Source organism: Pelecanus crispus, chromosome Z (assembly GCF_030463565.1).
Source record: "Pelecanus crispus isolate bPelCri1 chromosome Z, bPelCri1.pri, whole genome shotgun sequence".
Taxonomy (NCBI): Eukaryota; Metazoa; Chordata; class Aves; order Pelecaniformes; family Pelecanidae; genus Pelecanus; species Pelecanus crispus.
The window spans coordinates 36,371,436-36,386,039 of NC_134676.1; the positions used below are offsets into that span (position 1 = coordinate 36,371,436).

At 38.7% G+C, this 14,604-nt stretch overlaps 1 protein-coding gene across 7 annotated transcripts in view; it reads right to left on the minus strand.

Moving 5' to 3' along the window:
• NFIB (nuclear factor I B) overlaps nt 1–14,604 on the minus strand; it is a 270,788-nt gene that overhangs the window by 65,985 nt on the left and 190,199 nt on the right. For all 7 annotated transcript variants that reach the window (XM_075727248.1, XM_075727245.1, XM_075727243.1 and 4 more), the window contains exon 3: nt 3,977–4,030. In XM_075727248.1, the coding sequence (XP_075583363.1) occupies nt 3,977–4,030 (54 nt within the window). The remainder of the gene's footprint in view (nt 1–3,976; nt 4,031–14,604) is intronic.

Genomic DNA, 14,604 nt, shown 5'->3' on the forward strand with positions numbered 1-14,604 from the left:
CAAAATACATTCAACAGTCTATCCTATTGTCATATCAAGATAACACTTTACTCTATCAGTATCACTATTTCTTACTCTTATTTCAGCAGCTTAAAAAGGCTGTGTCCAAAGATTTGAGCAACGTGGCAACAACTGGACACAGCAGTGTTAATGCTGGTTTATAAATAAATCAAGTCTGCCAAGCAGCAACCTCACAACAATGGCAGGTAGCGAGTAACCTTATTAATCTCAAACGTTGTGGCCATCAGGCAGCAAGTAACAGAAAGAAAAATAAAGCAGAACAAATCCCAGAAAATCCTCTACTAGAAGAACTGGCTAGTAAGGATTGTATCACTGGAGATCAAACTGTCATGGCTGGTGTTAATATATTAGCTTACTAGTAGCTCTGGATGTTTTTCTCTTTTTACTCACCCTCATAATTTTCTTATGCCTAAACTGAAAGATCACTCCCTCTGTATTCAGTACATATCCTCCCACACCTTTGCAGATATTTCAAGACATACATGTTAAGGAAGGCTCATTTTTTAGATTTTCTTAAGCTATATAAAAGACCTGTGGGACTTGCAGTGAGCAAATAATACAGCATTACACTGAAACTGCCACACCAGGTCTCCTTCAACAGCCTGCCTTCAGCAGTAGCCCTGAGCAGATGCCCAGCAGAATAGTAAGAAACAGGGCAGGTATACAGTATTTGGGTTTGGTTTGTTTTGGGTTTTTTTGGTTTTTTGGGTTTGGTTTTTTTTTTGACTGCTGGTGTCCAAGGCTCCAAATATTTTCATTTTTAAAACTTATTAATCCAAGTGTGCTTCTATCTGTTTAGTCACCCTCAATGGATCCATGAACATGTGCATTCTCTCTTTGAAACCATGTAAATTTTTAATAAATAGCACCATGCTAGCATAACATAAACTTTTAGATTCCAGGAACTTAATGACTGATGCAGACAACAGCAGCATTCGAACTCTTCTCCTCTCTCAGTTCAGTTCAGTTCAGCTTATCTATCTGTCTGGAACCTACTTAACAATCCCTTTGGAGAAGTGACCTTTACAATCCAGCTCTCAGAAAAGCAAGTTACATTCTTTGGAAGTATACCAGATGAAACTTACTGAAAAATAAAACTTAGAGGAGGATATCCCTGGATCTTGCTACCAAAGCTACATACCACTTTCACCACAAGCTACACCATCTTAATACTGTATTATGCTATCAAAGTATTCAGTGTATTTTTAGGAACTTATTGTAAAGAATTCCAGCAAGTGCTTTTAATGTTCTTTTGTTTGGCAAGTGGCATTACCCTCCCTCCATGGTTAAGACAGCAAATTACCAGACACCCTAAAGAATGCAACAGTCTAGCCAAACCTAGAAAAACCCACTTTTAACACCAGCAACCTCACCAACTACCATTCAGTTTCCAACCTCCTCTTTCTTGGCAATGTCTTTGTGAAGGTAGTGGCATCCAAAAGCTAACAGCACCTACCCTTTGCCAATGCCCTGGCTCCTTGACATACAGGCATCAGACCAAAACATGGTAGGAGAACAAACCCTCCTGGCACTGCCAGTTCACATGCTCCTGGCCTGGGACTGAAAACAAACCTCAGAGTGGATATCCTCTGGGGCTCTGACAGAAGTGACTGCCTGGTTCTAATAATAAGACTCATGTGAAGTTTAATAAGAAAGAACAGGACAGCAGTCCTTTTCCCAGACAAGCTGAATGGAGTGCAACTCCCTTTCATTCTCCTGCACAGCCACAGAAGTCCTGTATTCTGCAGTCCCACAAACCTCAACATTTTCTCCCTGCCAGTTTAAACCCAACACAGTATCACACAGGGAAGCTGAACAACACTAGAAGTTCATGTATCCTCAAATAGAGAGATGACATTCAATTATGCCTCTGTCTCTGCTTAAATGAAGGGTTTCAAGGGAAACAAGGCACAACTTCCATTTTCTGTCCCCACTTGGCAGCAGATAAAGGAATAATACTGCCAGCAGTGACTCCAAAGCATGAGAAAGTGTTATGCTCAAATTTCAAGCAGAAAGTTTCATGACGAAACCAGCAACAGATTTGTCTGCCCTCTATCTCCCTCTACCTTCTAGGAAACTGGAGTTTGTCAGACATTGGGGCATCTGGTCTTGACCCACAAGGCTGCCAAAAGAAAGCCTATATAGCTCATCTGCTGCCCTCCCCAGGGTTCTGTTGCTGGCAGCAAGATTACTCCTTGCTGGAGTAGCTGGGAGTTAAGACTGAGGGTTAGTAAGACTAAACTCATTAGAGGATGCGATCCTCACTAGTGAAACAAGTGTTTCTACCTTTCTACTCCAAAGACTAAATGGTACTTTAAAAAAAGAATTTTAAAATATGTTGAAAGTGAGTTTCCAGACCCTGCCTTCAGTTTCCCAAACCCAGAGGCTAAAAAGGATCCTTCAAAATGAAGAGGGGTAATGCATTTGGCTTTTCTTGCACTCACGGAGACATTCTAAAACAAAAATAAATGTTCTACAGCTAAATGCTCCAAGTTGTATAAAACTGTTATTATCTGTGAGGAAATTTTTCAGGCTTGTTTTAGGTGTAAATTTGCTGGTTTGGGTTTTTAAACCACTATCCTACGTAATTTATGTCATGTATTTAATAGAGAAATAAAAGCCTGCTCATAACATCCCACACAGTTTGGAGAGAAACAGCATTGAAGTCTTCAGCCAAAAGTGATTTCAAGCCTGCATCATCCCTTGCAAAAAAAAAAAAAAAAAAAAAAATCACATTTAAAAAAATCACTTGAAAAAGAGCTTACCATGTTACTTGACTTATTCTGCCTTCATATCTCTAAAACATATCTGCAATCTTCCAGTATACGTTTCTGCTTTTTATATTACAGGAATATGGCTTTTTGTATAACCATCTATGACAGTTCTCCCACTTTTGGATATTCACATGCAACACACATGACATATTCTACCACATGTAGAGAATACTTTGATCATATGCATAGTACAAAACTGTACAGCCACAACACAGGCTGTTTTTCCTAACATTTGGACAGATCCAGAAAATATTCATGTATATGTAATAGCCCAGCATCACACAATTACCTCTTGGTTAGAGTGTCATTCATTTTGCATTTAGAAAAAGAGCAAACTGAGGTAGCTGCAGCTTATTTCAGATACACACTTCTTCTGAGAGCCAAAATGAAAAGATACAGCATGACGGTGGCAGCAGGAGTCACTCCTTGCTCATTAAGAAGTTATAGTAGGTTGGTCACACTTGTCTTACCCCAATAAAATTCATAAACCAACAAAGATTCACAAGATTTACTAGCACAGCCCAATTGATTAGAGGATAACTCCATAAAAAATACAAAGAACCTTTTGTCTAAACAGTGTGGAATGGCAAAGTCTGGGTTTGATTTTCTCTTGAACTTTTATTTTTAAGAAATTCTTGAAAGGACTGTTTACACTGACATCTCTCTCAAAAAAATTCCAAATGTCACTAGCATGACCCATTAACAACATGTTCAAAAACTGCTCTGAGTGGATATGAAAAACATAAAAAAATTAACATATTTGCATTTTATAATGCAAGAATAAAATAAAAGTAAAGAAGCTGGTAGCTCAGGTCACAGATTTTAGAGGTAGGCCAATTGTGTTTTGTCTGAGATAAAAGAATAATTGTAGCATTTGGAGACTTTTATAAAACTAAAGCTATCTGGCATCTTGTCTCCTTAGTCCTCTGCCCATCCCCACTTAGAAAATTCTAAAAACCATGAACTGAAAGAAAAGTTCCCTAGATTAAATGAATGTTGATGAAACTACAATTGAGTCATTGCCAGTTTAAAAGAACTAAAATAATCACAGCTTGTCCTGATTATATGTACTTACCAGAGCAAAACAGGTTGCTGACCAATTATGCTCTCTTTAACTATTAACAGTAGTATCTTTGTTCTCAAACAATGTTAGATGCATATGCTCTGGAACTTATATTTACCTGGTGGATTCTTGGCAGGATCATTGTGGCTTGGACTTCCTGGTTGTCCAGAATCTATAAAGAAATGAAAGAAATGTTTTACTAATTTGTTTTGAAAGTATCTCACAGCCTTTTAATACCCTCCTTCAGTATTAAACTAATACTTAACTTTGTTCTTTAAAGGTCATTTCCCTGACTTTCTAGATGAAGGCATTACTGAACAAACACACTATATGTAACCCATGTTATGCAGAAGCAGAAACATTGTGAAAGATGCAATGATCCTAACAAGAGGAACTCATAGATCACTGAATAAGGACAAAAGAGTCATTCAGGTAAATACTCAAGTTGTAAACACATCTACAAGGGTACCTTTTCATTCCCTTTCCCTCCATCCCCCAAATATAATATTGCATAATCAGCAAAGCAGAGGTAGTTTCTTCTCAGGCAATGACCAGAAAGATGTACTGGATCAGGCAACTAATGGCGTTTGCAGTGATGAGTCTTGTTTCTTTACCCTTTCCTGAAAGCACAAAGGCCTGCACTGCTTCCACAGACTCAGGACTGCACTGAAGGTATGACTGTCCATTTTAATACGATATAGGCTTTGTGTTCCTAGTCTGCGAGAATTGCTGTTGTGAAATGAAGACTCTGCAACATAAAAACTAACAAAACCCAAACCCTGTAGACTTCAAAGAATATTCTTTTCATGATACATGCATCTAATGAATCAAGAGGAGAATGCAATTTAATGTTAACACTAAATAACGAATTATGTCCTTATTCATAAAAGCAGTTGCTTTTAAAACTATCTACTTTTTGCTGTATTCCCACACCAATAATATAACAAAACCCTGCTGCACTGCAAGAAATTGTTATTAACAAAGTAAGACATGACAGACTCTCTTGTATGCAAAGAGAATAAGAAATTAAATGAAGCACAACTGTTTGTTCCATGTATAGGTATTTAAAATGGAGCAGTCTGGATAAAAAGTATCCATTTTTTTAAATGTAGCAGTGCTTGTTAATAGAAAAGATTGCGTCATAGTACTACAGAAATTGCTACTGCCAAATGGACCCCAGAGGGAAGTCAGAGTTCGTGAATGCATTGCTGCTTAGAGTGTCCAAATTAAGGAAAAAGAAGATAGAAAAGGAGAAAAGTACATATCAAAAAATACTTGTCCTTCAATCCCCATCATTTCTTCTTAAAGCCAATGTAGCCCTCAACCTAGAATGAGAGATTCCCTCCACCTGCTACACGAAGTTCACTGAAATCTGTTACCATCTGTTATGTAGCTTAGCAAACATGGCTCGACACACGTCTCAAGCAGTTTAAGTAACACAAGCTTGATTTTACAGAAGATATTATCTGAGATGAAAATACATTTCACAGTTCAAGTTCTACTGAATTCATCTGAATGACAGCTGTCACAGAAGACAAGCATCTGGGGATCTAACAGAGGACTGGAAGACCAAGGCACATGTGAAACCCAGTTCCGATGGTACTAAAAACACAACTGAATTTTCCAGTACTGAAAGAAATCACTCTTGCATACAATAAAATACATATTGGATAGCAAATTTCACATGAAATTTCCTCTATCTTCTTCAGCCCTGGGTAGGAAGAATGAAGACCAGGCCTCCCAGTCAGATTCTGCAAATCTCACGGTTTGGGCACTTGGGTACTCTTAAGAGGCCCACTGTACAGCACAATATGAAGCCATTCAATATGCCTGTTTCTTTTCATGATAAGATACACATCCCTTTAAAAAATCAAATCAGGTTAATTTGAAAACATAGTCAGCTACAGGAAATGCTAAAAATATGATGCTTCTCTGCATATGGACCTTTATATGGACAAATGTCCTTTTTCCTGTGTTGCAATGGGAAGGTTCACCCTGCAGGGGGTGGACTTTAATATTCTTCTAATAGGAATTCTCTGCTTCTGCAAACCATACATATTATTATTTAAGTTAAGACTACTTAGCATTAATTTTACACAGCAATGGTCTGAGTGTAAAACTACTGCAGATGTGTGGCAAAATGAAGTGTCAATTTGGTAGCAGATGCACCCAGTAAAGCTTGGACAGTGTAGTCTGGGGAACACAGAGATTTGAAACCAGTTTAATGAGGCCTACCAGAAAATAGCCTTTGAAGTTTTCTCCTGTTAAAAGTCACTAAAAACATGTACAAAGTGAGGAATATTTTTTAGCTCTTGCATAGCAATTTGCCTTTACTCCTACTTTCTCATTGTCAACATGGCCACTTTCTGGATCCAGGGTTTAAAAACTGATGGTAGTTTAAACAATTCTTTTTCATATTACAAGAAGATAAATTTAGCAAAGAATTTTCTAGCAATAGGGATAAGCGGTTGGCTAGTTATTATAATTTGCCAGTCAGACTTAACTTTCATTTACGTTAACTACTTATCAATCATGATTTTTACAGATTGATTCTTACACAGTGTTTTGAGCAGTAGATGCCACTAATATAGTTGCCAGCGGGGTCTCAATAATCTTGAGAAAGCAAAGAATTATTGTAAGCTGAATAAAGTTCACTTAAAGCAGTTGAGAAAGCAAAGAACTGTATTCTGTATGAGGGTATCAACCTATGTAACTCTGCACTTAAAGCACACAGAAGAATCTCATTCCCAGGACAGAAGACACAGACCTGAGATGACCTGTGACCATCCAATTCTCTCACCAGTGTCAGTAACTATAAAGCACTCCCCTGATTTTATTGGTTGTGAATAGCCTGGCAATGTACAAGAGAACCGTGATCATTACAGGAATAAATTATACAAATAACTTAACTTATAAGCAGAACATTGAACGAAAAGAGTCTTTGAAGCAATGCTCTTCTAAAAGAGGGAGTAAGAGGGATTTTTGGAAAGCCACAGTAACTAAGGAAGCAAAAGACACATTAAGACACTTTAGATCTTTCTTTGTCCTCATCTGCACAAGATCATTAATTAACAACATGAACCCTGGGTTTAAAAATTGCAGGCTTTTCTTCCAGTGTGATGGCGAAAGACATAAACCAGACTCATTGTCTGTCTAGATAGCTTTGCATTCAATCTTCCCACCAAATAATTCTGTGCACATTTGGAAAAAAAGAAAATCCTAAGATAGAAGTTGTAAGCAAAGCTATACAACTAGTAGCAAATAAAACACATCATGTAAATGTGATAAAACATATATTTTAAACATTGTCATTTAGGTAGCTCCCAACTGTAAGTCTCTTCAGTTTATTCTTTTTCTTTGGGTTTTGTTTGTTTGTCTGTTTGTTTGTTGTAAAAACCTCTTCTCAAATTTTACTGTCAATGTGCTTTTCTTGAAAAAATTCTTCCACACAGATCTCAGAAGTACTTATCCTTATTTGCTACAGAGCAAAAGCTCACCTACACATACCATTTCCACAGAATGGCTTTCATATGCACCTCACAACTATGGTGAGCATATCTTTTGTTCTGCTTTTCTTGGTGCTGACTGCTCCAACAGTCAGCAGCTGATGCCTTGGCAAGTTATTGCCCCATGGATGAACAGGTTATATGAGAATGGTTCAAGCCAGCCTTTAATATTACTTGGTAGATATTCATGCAACCTTGATACACTTTATGTATAATTTATCATGATTCAGCATGGCTACCACCAGGACATTCAAACTCTTTCTCTTAAATTACTCTTTCCTTTAGAAGATGGTATGAAAGGATGAATCAAGAAGCTGATATATTTTATACTGAATTGTTTCCCGTGTTTTCATTTTTAGGGGTCAATCCCAATGAGTATCTGTGTGTGCAGGCAACTCTCACTGCAGCCAGGGTTAAGTAAAACTGACTGTCGAAGCCTGCTGCTGGTGAGAAAAAGACATCCATTTCCCCTGTCGTACACTAGGAGAAAGGTGCTGCCATGATACATCACTCTTGGCTTCATAAGGCAGAGGGAGAAAAAAAACAAGCTGATGGTTTGCCATCCAGTGAGGGACAAGATGTCCTCTCTCTTTGCACCACCTTGTCTTTGACAAGCAGCAGCAGGAAGGACGTACACTCCAGCAAAGCCAAGAAAGTCACACTGCTGTTCACCAGCTTCCTGAGGGATTTTTAGTATTGTTCACCTCGGTAGTCTAATCTTTCATTTTTCAGCTGATAAGAGAGGGCACTGTCTTTAAAAAGTAAGTTATGCCCCATACTGAAAGAAAGGAATTTGCTTTTAAGGGTCTCTGTATTAGCACAACTTTGATGGCCTTGAAAATAAATAGAGGCAGAATCTGTAAAAAGAAAAAATACTTTCTTGAGCCACGTCTTACAAATAAGCAGATTCTCCACGGGTGTCATACTAATCAAATAAACTTCCTCAGTGGTGTCAATGAACACATTTCACTTTTCATTTGCCACAGGCTAGGAGACAGCCTTTGCTCTCTTAATCTCAGCTGACAGACACTAATTTAGTCATTCACCAGCACACAAATACACCCTTGTTCTTTGATAGTCCATGATTTGGGTATGGGGGAGGATAAAGGACCAGAGAGATGTGGCACCATGTTAAGTATCAGTCTGATGCTGTTCAAGCCTTCACATACCTTTATGGCATCTGACTTGACAACTGACAAAGTCACTACGATGAACAAGAATCACAGCTACCTCCCAGACTGCCATCCTTCAGGATTGCATTGCCACCTGACATCACAAACTTGAGGCAAATGGTTGTACCCCTGAAAATTACAGGATCACAGGACAGCCCACTCTGGTGGGGAGCTGCAGAGGTCTCCAGTCCCAGCCCCCGCCCAGGGAAGACTCAGCCATGGGATCAAACCCTGGTGTTCAGGGATTTACGAAGTCAGGGCATGAAACCCCTCAAGGATGGAGATGGTCCAACCTCCCTGGCCCCTAGCTCCACTGCTGGGCTGTCCTCATAGGGAAAAGACTTTCCAAATCAACTCTTCATCTTTCAAAGACTTTGAGAACATCATCATGGTACGAAAACATCCATGGCAACAAAAAAGCAAGATACTTCCCTCTCCTCCAAAGCAAATAATCAGCAAAAATCCATAAAGCAAATAAACAAATAAATAATTTCATCCATGTACTTTAAGTCATTACCATTAATTATGATTTTCTTCATTTTACTACACACTTACCTTCTACTACCTACATTATTTTACCTTGACAAAGCAACTGATTGGATTGATAAACTTCCCAAATACTTTTAACAATTTCATTTTGCAAAAGCAATGTCTTTAATTGTATACCATTTCTATATCTGATGACCCTGAATTATAGTACAATTTTATGAGCATTATTCACACCAATTCTAGTTACATGACAGTTTGTTTATGGTATAAACAAACTGAAAGTGTTTTATTTTATTAAGTATCTGCTGAAATGATGCTATAGACATGAAAATGGAATTGGTGCGTCACCCCTGTTTTCATAAGTATGTTAACTTGAGGGGGGATTTATTTTTTGCATTTTCATAGACCACTACATTTAATGGAAACACCTCCCCTGAAAATTTTGGCTAACTGATTTCATATGATAAAATGCTCACCCCCACCGCTTTCTTTGCTAGAGAACAAGTCCTATGAGGAGCGGCTGAGGGAACTGGGGTTGTTTAGTCTGGAAAAAAGGGAGATGAGGGGAGACCTTATCACTCTCTACAACTACCCAAAAGGAGGTTGTAACAAAGTGGGTGTTGGCGTATTACTCCCAAGTAATAAGTGATAGGATGAGAGGAAAAGGCATCAAGTTGTGCCAGGGGAGGTTTAGATTGGATATTAGGAAAAAATTCTCCACCAAAAAGGTTATCAAGCATTGGAAGAGGCTGCCCAGGGAAGTGGTTGAGTCACCATCCCTGGAGGTATTTAAAAGATATGTAGATGTGGCACTTAGAGACATGGTTTAGTAGTGGACTTGGCAGTGCTAGGTTCACAGTTGGACTTGATGATCTTAAGGGTCTTTTCCAACCTAAATGATTCTATGATTCTATGCTTCTGTATCCCTGAAGATATATGGTATGAACCACAGTTCACACAAGCAAGAAGCAGCACCTCAAAAAACAAGTAGGGCTTCACCATGACAAAGACATGTTTGCAGGATGAAGCCTTACATCTTTTCCCAACAGTATATACTCTGTTAGCAATATGCGTTTGTGACACACAGACTGAAACCCTCCACAACACAAAGCAGTGACTTCTTTTAAAAATGTCATTCTGCTACCCTTATTCTGCAGGGAGTTCTTCTGTGTCACCAGTCCTGCTCTGTAGTACAATGGTATTGCACTGGATAACTATATGAGGTGCTAGCCCTACAAGTTTTTAATGTGCTTGGTATTCATACAGCTGGTGGTAAATGGGCAGTGTAGAGAACTGAAGTTAGACATTTAGGTGCAAGTCATGGGGCAGTGGCATCAGCTCCCAGACAACACTGCACTGGCAAACACCATTGGACAAGCAAGGAAGGATTACTTGTTGCTCACCTTGCAGAGGCTCTGTGGCATCCTCCAGTTTTCTGAAGACATACCATGAGCTTTGATCCATTTGCAGACATGGTTTCCACAAATTTAAGTAAGCATACCAAAGAAATCTATGTGCAAAGGCTCTTAAGCTCACACAGAAATAACAATCCTGGTTGCTATTGATATGAGGTGTATTCAAATCTCAGGAAAGCCTCAGTTCCTCAGTGCAAGTAATTCCCACTGGTTTTTGCTCCCTTCATTAGACTGCACCCAGGAGGCATGGGAGGGACCTCTTGGGAGACCACAGCAGAGGCAGGAGCTACTCTGAAGGCTGGATGTGCTGATCCTACAAGGGCAGGCTTCATCAACAGCCACGTGCCACACCAGGTGACCTATGCTTTTTTCCTTGGAAGGGTGCTGCTGTCTAACCTTCACCTACCTAAAAAAAGCAGCGATGAACAGAGCTGACTGCTGGCCCCAGAAAGCTAAGGTATCTATCTGTGTTGCCCATTGGCTCAGGCAGGTACCCACCAGGTTTCAGCCCAAAGAGGCCTGTCATTTCATAAATGCCTTCAGGGCTCAGGCATGGAGGTGCTTCTGCTGGGAGACAGCTGGCCCAGCAGGCAGAAGCTGGGCTATGTTTTCATTTTGGTTTGAACCTGTTTGCTTTGGAGTGGGGACACAGCAAGAGCTACTCAGTCATCAGCCACCCCCTTTCACCGCGCTCCCCCACGCCGTCCCACTACAGGCAAGCTCGCCTCCAGCTGGTACAACTGGGAGAAACCCCGCACCGATCAGCCGAGAGCCCATCCATCCCCATGGGACACGCTTCCCAGCCCCTGCAGCAGCAGTCTGCAGCGGGGACGGCACCAATGCTCTCGGGCGGGTTGGGGCAATCCTACCACCCAGGGACCCGCCACGTGGGCTGACAGCAAGGCGTTGCATGATGGTCCAGGGTGTCAGAGTCATGGCGAGCTCCCTGCTTCGTGTCCACTTTTATCAGCAGCTCAGATCTGGTGCTGCCAAGTCACCCAACCGGCCATTGTCAAGACTGTTAACTTTTCTTTAGAGTGTTGTAATTAGGTAAATAAAAAATGGTAATTAAATCGACATTACGTAATGTGTTTCTGATTTGTAATCTCATTTAAATTAATTAACTGACTCGGCCCTTGTTTAGTTTTTAAACTGCCCTAGTTAAGAAGTGGAGCTCTGGGAGTAAATCCAGTTTTCATATAGTTGAAAGAAATTCAAGGACCTAGAAGCACTTACCAGAACCAAAATAGCACTACGCATAGTCAGCTTTTCAGCTTTATGTCCCATGCACAGATTTATCTTTTTAATTTCAATTCCCTTATTTGTTTATGTAAAATAAATCACAACACTTATTTATTCAAAGTATTTCTTATACAATTTATAAAGACCATATGTTGCTCATTTTGAAAACTGAACAACTTTCCCCAGCTGCGTTATAAGTTGTGCATGGAATATATCCATATTATATATATATATATATATATATATGCATGCACACAAATGCACACACACACACATTTTTAAGTTAAGAAAAGGGTTATATTTTTTCATGGCCTGAAACAAGTGTTTCCCATACTTCATAATATTAGCTGAGCTCTTTTTTGACATGTACGTTAAGAAGAGATTTACATAGGTATCTTGCCACATGTGGATGAATGTGAAAGAATGAAGTTTCTTTCCAAAACTTGCTGGATTCAGTAGGAAAGGATGAGATATGAATGCTTAATTTTATCCATCTGCAGATACTAGCTATAGTCAGAAACATTCAGAAGTTGTTCTTGGAAACCAAGAAACCTTTTACATTAAGGTATGTACCATAAAGGGGTTTTATTACAGATTCTTCAGAAAATGAAAAGCAAAACATAGAACATAGTGAAAGACTTATTTGGATGTTTAGAGAAGAAAGAAATTCTGTGATAGACTATATTAATGAAAATGTTCATATTTGCATGTAAAGAATAGGAATTTGCTTGCATATACTTTCAGCCAGTTAATAAACTGGCCACTTCATTATGCTATGAAAGACAAAGGCTGACCCTCACCTCCGTGCAATGTATATTGCTAAGAACTTCTGTGCGGACCCTGGTTTCATGGAAGTCAACATAGATTTTACCACTGACTCCCATGCAGTCAGGATTTCATTTTCTGTTACATTTTAGGGCAGTAAAGCAAAAAGAGTTCAGGGAGATAAATACACATTTCCACTACATAAGGCAATATTTTTAAGCACAGGATAATGATGACATGACTAAAAAAAAAAAAAAATTCGTTTTCTTCAACATGGGTTTCAGCCAAAGGTTGTTAAAATCAATGGAAAGTTGCTCCAGCAAGCTTTGGATGAGGCACTTCGTCGTAAATTACAGTTTAAAAGTACAAAAGGAAGCATAGTTCAACAAATACTGTAGGATAGGACTGCATTTTTTCTTCAAAGTGCATTGCATCCTCCACTAAAACATACAGTAATAAAAGCCAGATTCTTCAGCCTTTCAGAAAGTTACAATCATATGCTGCTTCATGAGTCTAAAACATCACCTGACAAAGAACCCACAAAATAGTTTACAAATATTAGCAGGGGCTCACAAGGCCTCTCTATTATTCTGTAGACAGAGATTAAAATGCTAAGTATGCTACCACACTATATGCTAATTGGGGAATTAAACAGCAATTTAGCTAAAATGCTGGGGGTTTACATATCATGGAAACTCCAAAATTAGACTAGACCTCTGCGGTGTTTAGCGTTTCTTCAAGCCAGCTAAGAACAGCATGAGGTAATACCTCTGCCAGTAAGTATAACTGTGTTTAGGAGCCCAAAACAAAATTAATGTTTTCTCTGAAATAGGAGGGAAAAGGCTTAATGATTTGATAACATCATTGTAGTGTTGCTAAATTCTACATTTACCAAAGGATCTCCTAGTTTTCATCTATGATTCACAATGCTACAACTATGTTTTCATTTTCATTATTTTCAACTTTGTGACTGGTGGTAAAACACGACCTTTAGCAGAAAGAATATGGAATACACCAAGACAAGACCCCAAAAGAGTGATGGTTTGGTTTTGGTTGGTTGGTTGGTTTGTGGTTTTTTCAACTGCTGCCTATACGCTGCTGTTTGTTATAATGAGATTGCCACTTGATGCTATGTGCAATTTTTAAACACTGGGATATTAATTTACATCTAACAGAGATGGGGTATAAGGAATGCCATAGTTCTGTGTATCCTTAAGTAAAATACTTTTTATCATAGATCATGTTTATATGAGCAATGTCTCAAATGGCAGCATATACACATAATTTGTAGGTTATATTACCATATTCTTCATAAAGTGGATTTAATTCCATCTGCTGTAATCTAAAAATTCACAGACAAAATAGGCACCACTTTGCCTGTCCATATTCCCACACACATACTATTAAAACAGTGACAGAAGAAAGATTAAATCTATCAGTGGGTACTAAGTAGGCAATGTACAAGAACTGGCTGAGAAAAATCACCCTACCATTTCATACCAGTGGTTCAGAAACTTCACTGGAATTGCATATGTGCTCACAGTCACCATGTTTATTTTCCAGCATATGCAAGTTGGTAATAAATAAATAATGAGAAGAGCTAACATATAGAGTGATTAAACAGTGATTAAAAAAATTCTGATCAATGCATTGATTTTCTGTCTTCTTTGACATTTTAAAGTAGATAAAAATTGTAAGTACCTAATCATATGATGTGCCACAGGAGGACTTAAAATGTAGAACTGACTAACCCATAGAAATGTATGACTAAACCAGTCTGGGGTTTGGGCAGGGATGTTCTGCAAAAAACAACCAAGGAATTTTTTTTAAAGCATGTAACCAAAAAAGAAAAGAAAGTATCTTGGTTTAAACTTTGTCTTTCAAATTTCAAACAAAGCCATTTTAAAGAAAGTTTTTTTCCACAGACTCCCTACCTCCCTTTTAGCAATAGTATTGCTGTTACAGTAGTATTGGTCAAAAGCTATAAAAAAATATTAAATCCTATCTGATCATGTTAATTTGTGCCTTGCCAACATAATTCTGTCATTTTGTGGCTCATATCACATGGAAGCATCTGTTCTGTAATTCTGTAACTTTCACTGTACATTTCACATCAGCATATCCCTCACTTCTGCTAATTTCTAATGCAATACCATC